General features: G+C 43.3%; 1 protein-coding gene across 1 annotated transcript; it reads right to left on the reverse strand.

Moving 5' to 3' along the window:
- Positions 1 to 238: 238 nt before the first annotated feature.
- Positions 239 to 8616, reverse strand: LOC121002442. The gene is made up of 6 exons (XM_040433898.1): positions 8424 to 8616; positions 7552 to 7702; positions 6749 to 7155; positions 571 to 629; positions 416 to 496; positions 239 to 334 (listed from the first exon to the last, which is right to left on the reverse strand). Exons 1-6 carry the CDS (start codon positions 8614 to 8616, stop codon positions 239 to 241), a joined length of 987 nt encoding a protein of 328 aa, XP_040289832.1.
- Positions 8617 to 9520: the final 904 nt, after the last annotated feature.

The raw sequence follows: 9520 nt of genomic DNA on the forward strand, positions 1-9520 counted from the left end.
AAGGAACACTATACCGGCACTGCACACAAGGAAGGTTAGTGCAGCCCCTTGGACACATTCAACAGTCATTTACATATCTATTAAATACTTTATAAAATCAATTAAAAACACAGAGCCCTATAGGACAGATATATTGCGAACATGCTAGCGGCGATCTAGCCGTGCAGGTCCCTATCTCTATAGGCCCAAACCTAGTGACAGAAATGCTTTTAACCGATTTGCAATTAAAAATACTCCTCTATGAAATACTCACACGAACACGACCGCCACGGGCTCCACGACTTCCTCTGGCTTGAGATTGACGACCTCTATTGGAGTCAACGGGACGAGCGACCTGTAACAATAATAAAAAAAATTAAAAAGAGAAATAATAATATTGAGAGAAAAATAAATAAAACAAAAATTAAAAAATTACCGCTTCATGTCCTCCACCACCAACTTCCTCCTCTCCAGCAGCAGGCTCTGTGTCGCGAGGCCTCTCCTCCACAGATGATGACTATGAAATAAAAAAAAATTAAATTTTAAATGCGTTCATAATGTAAATGCAGAATGCTTTCCAAAATTTTTTACCTCATGTCTGCGCCGACGTCTTGGAGGAGAGGTCCAGGCATCAGTAGAAGATGTTGAGCCTGTAGAAAAAAAATATATTAATCAAATTATCATTATTAAATATTATTAATACAAAAAAAAAAAATTACAAATTATACTTACTGGACATTATGGTATAAAAATTCTTTATTCTTTCGGTTTTACGTCCCTTTCTGATCTTTAAAAATTTTTTTTGGTCTTTGGCCCAAAAGTATAAATCGATTTTGGACTCCTTGAGAAAAAAAAAAGCGAGTTAACTTTTTGTAGGACTACTACTACTACCACCCCTAGCATCAACTATCGACTTGCACCACATGCAGTGCCTCTGCAAAACTACATATGCACTGCATGTGCTGCAAGTACATGGTGGATGCTAGGGGTGGTAGTCAAAAGGACTACAACCCCTAGCATCCCCTATCTACTTGCACCACATGCATTGCCCATGCAAAACTACATAGCCACTGCATGTGGTAGTCAACAGGACTACTACCCCTAGCATCCCCTATTTACTTGCACCACATGGATTGCCCATGCAAAACTACATAGACACTGCATGTGCTGCAAGTACATAGTGGATGCTAGGGGTGGTAGTCAACAGGACTACTACCCCTAGCATCCCCTATCTACTTTCACTACATGCATTGCCCATGAAAAACTACATAGACACTGCATGTGCTGCAAGTACATAGTGGATGCTAGGGGTGGTAGTCAACAGGACTACTACCCCTAGCATCCCCTATCTACTTGCACCACATGCATTGCCCATGAAAAAATACATAGACACTGCATGTGCTGCAAGTACATAGTGGATGCTAGGGGTGGTAGTCAACAGGACTACTACCCCTAGCATCCCAGCCACTATGTACTTGCAACACATGCAGTCCCTATGCAAAAATACATAGGCCCCACTGGTGGTGCAAGTACATAGTGGATGCTAGGAGTAGTAATCAACAAGACTACTACTCCTAGCATGATCTATACAGCTCCTATGTATAATAGGAGCTGCTTATATTTTTTTTCACTTGAAAACAAACAAAAAAAAAACAAACTTTCTACTCACCTAGACTGGCGTCCTCCCTTCTCCCTCGCAGGCAGGATCGAAGAGAGACAGGAAGTTGACGGCGCCCACAGCTCCTCCTATTCGATTGCGCAGGCGCAGAAAGAAGAGCCGGATCCGTCGATCAGGCAAACAACGGAAATCTTTGTGACGGATCCGGCTCTAATGCATTCCTATGGAGAACAACGCCGGATCCGTCATTCCGGCAAGTCTTCAGTATTTTTCGCCGGAGAAAAAACCGTAGCATGCTACGGTTTTTTATTTTGCCTGATCAGTCAAAATGACTGAACTGAAGACATCCTGATGCATCCTGAACGGATTACTCACCATTCAGAATGCATGGGGATATGACGGATCAGTCGTTTTCCGGCATAAAGCACTTTTGACGGAACTCTATGCCGGAAAACAATAAGGCTACTTTCACACTTGCGTTGTTCTTTTCCGGCATAGAGTTCCGTCACAGGGGCTCTATACCGGAAAAGAACTGATCAGGTATGTCCCCATGCATTCTGAATGGAGAGTAATCCGTTCAGTTTGCATCAGTATGTCTTCAGTTCAGTCGTTTTGACTGATCAGGCAAAAGAGAAAACCGTAGCATGCTACGGTTTTATCTCCGGCTAAAAAAACTGAAGACTTGCCTGAATGCCGGATCAGGCATTTTTTCCCATAGGAATGTATTAGTGCCGGATCCGGCATTCAGAATACCGGAATGCCGGATCCGTCCTTCCGGTATGCGCATGCGCAGACTGAAAAAAAGGTGAAAATATAAATGCCGGATCCGTTTTTGCCGGATGACACCGGAAAGACGGATCCGGCATTTCAATGCATTTTTTCGACTGATCAGGCATTTTTAAGACTGATCAGGATCCTGATCAGTCTTACTAATGCCATCAGTTAGCATACATTTTGCCTGATCCGACAGGCAGTTCCGGCGACGGAACTGCTTGCCGGATCTCTCTGCCGCAAGTGTGAAAGTAGCCTAACGCAAGTGTGAAAGTAGCCTAAGGCTAAGTCTGATCAGACTTCTGCTAAAGGCAGAAGTCTAATCAGACTAAGTGTAAAGTAACTATGGAGACACTAAAACATGATTTTTTTTGTTTCAAAAATGAAATCATTGTGCAAAATTTACATAAATAAAAAAAGCAGACATATTAGGTATCGCCGCGTCCATAATAACCTGCTCTATAAAAGTATCACATGAGGTAACCCCTCAGGTAAATACCGTTAAAAAAAACGGTGTAAAAAAAGCAATTTTTTGTCACCTTACATCACAAAAAGTGTAATAGCAAGCGATCAAAAAGTCATACGCACCCCAAAATAGTGCCAATCAAACCGTCATCTTATCCCGAAAAAAATTAGCCCCTACACAAGACACAAAGTGTAATATAGAGCAACCAAAAATCATATGTACCCTAAAATAGTACCAACAAAACTGCCACCCTATCCTGTAGTTTCCAAAATAGGGTCACTTTTTATCATTAAAAAAATTATTAAAATGGAAAATCTGCCAAATAAGGCCTCTTTCACACGGGCGTTGCGGATTGGGGCCGGATGCGTTCAGGGAAAATAGTGCGATTTTGACACTAAAACAAGTCAGTTTTCACTGCAATTGCGTTCAGGGTTTTTGTTTTTTCTGCGCGAATGACATGCGGATTGCCTGCGTTTTTTCCGCGAGTGAAAAAAACCGCAACCATCCTTTTGAGTCACATGTTCATTATCCAGACATATAAATACCCACAGCATGCTCTTCTTTTTGGGAAAGCTCTATTTTGTGTTGATAGAAGCTGTTGTGTGTTTGATTTTGTTCCTTAGCAGGATGTCTGCTTTCTCCTTATCCTATACTGACCATGTGCTTTTGCACTGGCTGGTATCCCGTTGCTTTGGGGAGCGGAGAGAAAGTATTGAGGAGGAACCGCAGAGGAAGAGAATGTGGGTTCATCCGATTATGGCGCAGAGGGCTAGTAAAGGTCAGTTTGTCAGCCTGTATTCCGACCTTCGTGCGCACCCTGCAAAAATTTTTGCCTACTGCCGAATATCCATTTCCACCTTTGATCGGCTTTTGGCGGAGTTGAGGCCTGGGTTGACCTTCATGGACACCAACATGTGGCGTTGTGTTTCTGCAGAGGAATGGCTCATAATAACTCTCCGGTAGGTAAAATAGTGTGTAGTTATAAAGACATAAAAGTAAATTCTTGTTGATTTATAGATGATGTTTTCAGTACGTGCCTCAGACCCGTCAAAAACTAGTGCATGCACCACTTTTTGGGGGCGTACACAGATCACATACCCCTTCAAGTTTAATGGGTCTGGATCTGTCTGCGGCATGCGCACGGATGCTGCCATGCATTTAGAGCCGCAAATAGCGGTCCCCAATGCACATAACGGCCAGCACAAGTTTGTGTGCCTGAGCCCTAAAAGAGAGTATGGTTACAGTGTTTTCATACTTATGTTATTTTTTCTGTTTCTCTACAGATTTTTGGCCACGGGGAATTATTTTTCGTCACTCTACTTCGAGTTTCGCATGGGGACCTCAACCATAGCTGGCATAGTAAGGGGAACCTGTGCCACTATTTGGTTGCGGCTGCGAGCTGCCGTGCTGCCACAACCAACAAGGCAGCAGTGGCTAAATATTGCCCAGGGCTTCCTGGAGAGGGCACAATTTCCCAACTGTATTGGTGCCCTTGACGGGAAGCACATACGGGTGAAGAAGCCACCGAATTCAGGGTCCCGATTCTATAATTATAAGCAGTTTTTCTCTGTAGTTTTGTTGGCCTTGGTTGACACAAACTACAGGTTTATAATTGTAGATATCGGGGCCTATGGAAGTTCGGCAGATGCTCGCATCTTCCGGGCTTCCAGAATGAGTCGGTGGCTTCAGACCAACCAATTGGACATTCCCCAGCCAGCTCCTCTTCCTGGATCCTCTGGACCACCTGCACCCTTTGTCGTAGTTGTCGATGAGGGGTTTTCACTCTCTCCAAACCTCATGCGTCCTTTTCCCAGGCGAGGATTGGACGCGAAAAGGCAAACCTTCAATTATCACCTAAGCCGTGGCCGAAGATATGTGGAGTGTGCCTTCGGGATCTTAGCCAGCAAATGGCGTATCTTTCTTTCTGCCATCCAGATGGCCCCGGAAAATGTAAACACAGTCCTCAAAGCATGTGTAGTCCTCCATAATTACATTCGTATATATGAGGCTACTCAGGATGAAGATACCCAAGCCTTTACAGCACCAGACCATGGAGAGCCCTCTCAACTCGGAAGAGCTGGTTCAGCAGGACTGAGGGTGAGGGAATTATTTGCAGATTATTTTTCTTCTCCAGTTGGTTCTTTTCCTTTTACTTCCCAGCAATCTCCCGCAGTGATACCTAAATTTATTTAGAATTTCACTCAAGATGACTATATAGAGTGGATACATCCTAGATGGATATTTTTTTTTAGTTAGTTTGTTCATATTTTTGTAGTTAGGGACTCGCAAGACAATGAGGACCCTTGACGTGGGTTGCGAGCTTACATATTTGGCAGACATCCGGGGGAGATTTATCAGAATGTGCGAAATATACCAATATCTGATATTCTATTGATATTTCTCCACAATATGTTTATTATAAATGTCTGTGAAATATGGACTAATACCTCATTAATAGGAACCGAGCAATGTGATGTGTTATATTTGCGAAATCATCAATAACGGTAATTGTGGTTAAGGGGAACAACAAATAAACAAACATGACCAAGTACACACACTCTGCCTCAAATCTAGTGAAGAGTGAAAGGTGACCTCCAATCCAGGCGGGAGCCTCGCCATGACAGGTGACAGTATGAGCAAGTCCTCATGGTGTGCAAACTCATACGCTGGAACCTATTCCCTGCTCATACTGTCCCAAGGCCAAATATAGAGAGCAGGGCATGAAATATCCCTTACCTTTCACCGTGAAGGGCCCATCGTCTCCCTGAGACCGAGGCCAAACACACAACTAGGAAAATCAGGAGAACTTAGCTTGAGATGAGCGGGGCGCACAGGATACCCAAACAACCATCATTGGACTGGCGATAAGGTAAATATGCTGAGCTAAGTACACCCTGAGAGGCGAAAAGAAAGTGGGCCTCTTCACAGACCCCAAGCACCATCTGTGTAGAGGTGTGATCCGCCCCACAACCACCAGAAAATAAACACCGAAACACCTGTCAGATGCACTCACGTGTCTCTAGTCCAGTGTTGGAAAAAGTGTGGCTCTACAGCTGTGGCTAAAATACAACTCCAACCATTCCCTGCTGTAGGCTGATAGCTGTAGGCAGTCTTGGCAGGCTGGGAGTTGGAGTTCTGCAACAGCTGGAGAGCCGCACTTTGCCCATCCCTGCTCACTGCTATCTAATATTCTCTGCGATGTCCCAGGAGACTATGTTTTTTTTGTCTAGTGGGAGTATTGTGGATACTTTACTACATATTATTAATGTAATGTTGAAATAAAAGTGTGTACATTGTAGTACATGATATTTTAATGGCGGACATGTATTCTGAAGATGTTGAATAAAGAACGTATTTGGCCTTGTGTACTTGAAATAAAGGGTATAGTTATTTAAATACTGTAAAACACATTCCAATACATCCTTAGTGTACATTGTGTACAATAAAAAGTATCCCGAGGGAGATGTGGAATGAGTCTGTAAACAATAACGTTAAACAATGAAGTGTTCATTAAGAAAAAGCAGACAAGTAAATAACCAAAATAAACGTGTTTAATAAAGATTATCAGTTTCACCTTTATATTTTTTGCTGTCCTGGCCAACATAACTAAATAAAATAGACAATAAAAAATTATAACTGAACAAAACGTGTGGGCGAGGATGCGCCTGCCTCATACTGTGGGCCATGGTAAGTGGCATGTGAGGAGGGACCTTGCTGTGGCGCTGGCATACTCTGTGAAGATGAGGGGCCCGGTTGCCGGTAAGCGGCCTCTCCACTGTATGTAGGCCCATAATGCTGAGGTGGGGGGCCATAGTGTTGCCCTTGAGGAGGGTATTGGGATGGCTGTGGGTACATTTGCGGAGGTGGCCTTGGCACAGGCCCACTGGTGTTGCCATATATCCACCAGTACTCACAGGCTCTAAAAAGATCCGAAGGATCATTAGGAGGAGTGGCTGCCTCCAGAGCAATACTGATTAACGATTGGATACGAAAGTATCGTTCTGGAGGCAGATTCCGAAATTGGGTGGCCAGACTCCCTGCGTAGAGGTCAAAAGTGTCCTTATGGTGAGCACGATTGAGGTACTCAAGCACCTGCAGGTTTACTGAGGTGTCCACAGGCTGGGCTGGTCTCTTTCGGCGTGTGTGGCCTGCCAATGCTGCCTCAACTTCCACAGGAGGGGGAGCAGTCGCTTGGGACGCACTGGATGCTCTCCCTTCTTCAACATCAGTAGGAGGTGGCGAGGATGGCCCTTCCGCCTCACAGGCGCTGGAGTGCTGCTCCAAAGGCTCCTCCAAGTCCTCCTCAAGGTTGTCCTCCGTTCTATTAAAAAAGGTGGAAAAACATTAGTGAACAGTTATCAAATGTTTGTCATGTGTTTCTCGGACATTCCTCCGTTAATTTATCCAAAATCCAAAAATAACAAAATAAAATGATACTGGTTGCTATTGGCAACTAAGGCCAGCTATACTTGACACAATTTGAAAGAATCCACACCATTATATGAAAAATACATTTAGCACTTTTGGATACAATCTGCACAAAAAATATATAGGCGCATACACATGACAGATGGGATATTATTACTAATATTTCTTAGACACCAAGCCCACATCAAAATTGCATTGAAGGCTCAAATATAGTTAGCTTATATATACGTTACATCATATTATTCACATTACTATAACATCATTCGTAGATTATGAAAATATTACTTACGGACGCAAATCCATTATGGCACGCAGGAACATAAGCTGCTCCTTAAACATATATGGCCGCTTCTTTGGGAGGCCAGACCCACTGCAGCTATGTACCATTTCCTTGCGGAACTGGTTTCTGCAGCTCCGCCATCGGTTTTTCACCTCTTCAACTAAAATGTGAAAATATAAGAAAAAAATATTAACATTCTCTGTACTGTTTGACATGTACTAGGACACATACTACAGGATACGACATGTACTAGGACACATACTACAGGATACGACATGTACTAGGACACATACTACAGGATACATGTACTAGGCCACATACTACAGGATACGACATGTACTAGGACACATACTACAGGATACCACATGTACTAGGACACATACTACAGGATACATGTACTAGGCCACATACTACAGGATACGACATGTACTAGGACACATACTACAGGATACGACATGTACTAGGACACATACTACAGGATACCACATGTACTAGGACACATACTACAGGATACCACATGTACTAGGACACATACTACAGGATACCACATGTACTAGGCCACATACTACAGGATACGACATGTACTAGGACACATACTACAGGATACGACATGTACTAGGCCACATACTACAGGATACCACATGTACTAGGACACATACTACAGGATACCACATGTACTAGGACATATACTACAGGATACCACATGTACTAGGCCACATACTACAGGATACCACATGTACTAGGACACATACTACAGGATACCACATGTACTAGGACACATACTACAGGATACGACATGTACTAGGCCACATACTACAGGATACCACATGTACTAGGACACATACTACAGGATACGACATTAGATTACAATTTGAACTTACATAAAGCATGACGATTCTTTTCGGACGTCTTGCCCCACACATTTAAAAAAAGCTCCTGCGTAACCTCCTGCCAGGCAGCTTCCTTTTTGTACCGGTCGTGGTACTCCACGGAGCGTGTGTCCCAAATGCAGGGCCTCTCCTGCACTAGGACAATCATTCTCTCCACATCAAGTGGTCTGGGGATTTTAGGCATGGTAGATAAAATAGAACTGCAGGGGCTGGGAGTAATGTTTGGATCTGCTCCAGACTTGAAAAACGCTCAGCAGATCTTTGCAAACAGCCAACCTCCTGTGTCATGTGACGGCCCAGTTGCTAAGTTACATCCTTTTAAATTGAAACGCAACGCATTACATCCGCATGCACTGCGTGTTTCACGCAGCCCCATTCACTTCTATGGGGCCTGCGTTGCGTGAAAAACGCAGAATATAGAACATGCTGCGATTTTCAAGCAACGCAGAAGTGATGCGTGAAAAACAACGCTTATGTACACAGCCCCATAGAAATGAATGGGTCCAGATTCAGTGCGGGTGCAATGCGTTCACGTCACGCATTGCACCCGCGCGGAAAACTCGCTCGTGTGAAAGAGGCCTAAGTGAAATTTTGAAATGTTACCTCTATTTTCCATTAATACTTGTTGAACACTTAAAGGGTTAACAAAATTTGTAAAATCAGTTTTGTATACCTTGAGGGTGTAGTTTCTAAAATGGGGTCACTTTTTTAGAGTTTCGACTCTAGGGGTGCATCAGGGGGCTTCAAATGGGACATGGTGTCAAAAAACCAGTCAAGCAAAATATGCCTTCCAAAAACAGTATGGCATTCCTTTCCTTCTGCGCCCTGCCATGTGCCCGTACAGCAATTTCGACCACATTTGGAGTATTTATGTAAACTACAGAATCAGGGCCGTAAATATTGAGTTTTGTTTGGCTGTTTACCCTTGCTTTGTAACAGGAAAAAATGGATTCGGATGGAAAATCTGCCCAAAAAGTTAAATTTTGAAATTGTATCTCTATTTTCCATTAATTCTTGTGGAACACCTAAAGGGTTAACAAAGTTTGTAAAATCAGTTTTGAATACCTTGAGGGGTGTAGTTTAAAGAA

This window comes from Bufo bufo, chromosome 5, assembly GCF_905171765.1.
Source record: "Bufo bufo chromosome 5, aBufBuf1.1, whole genome shotgun sequence".
NCBI classification, from domain to species: Eukaryota; Metazoa; Chordata; class Amphibia; order Anura; family Bufonidae; genus Bufo; species Bufo bufo.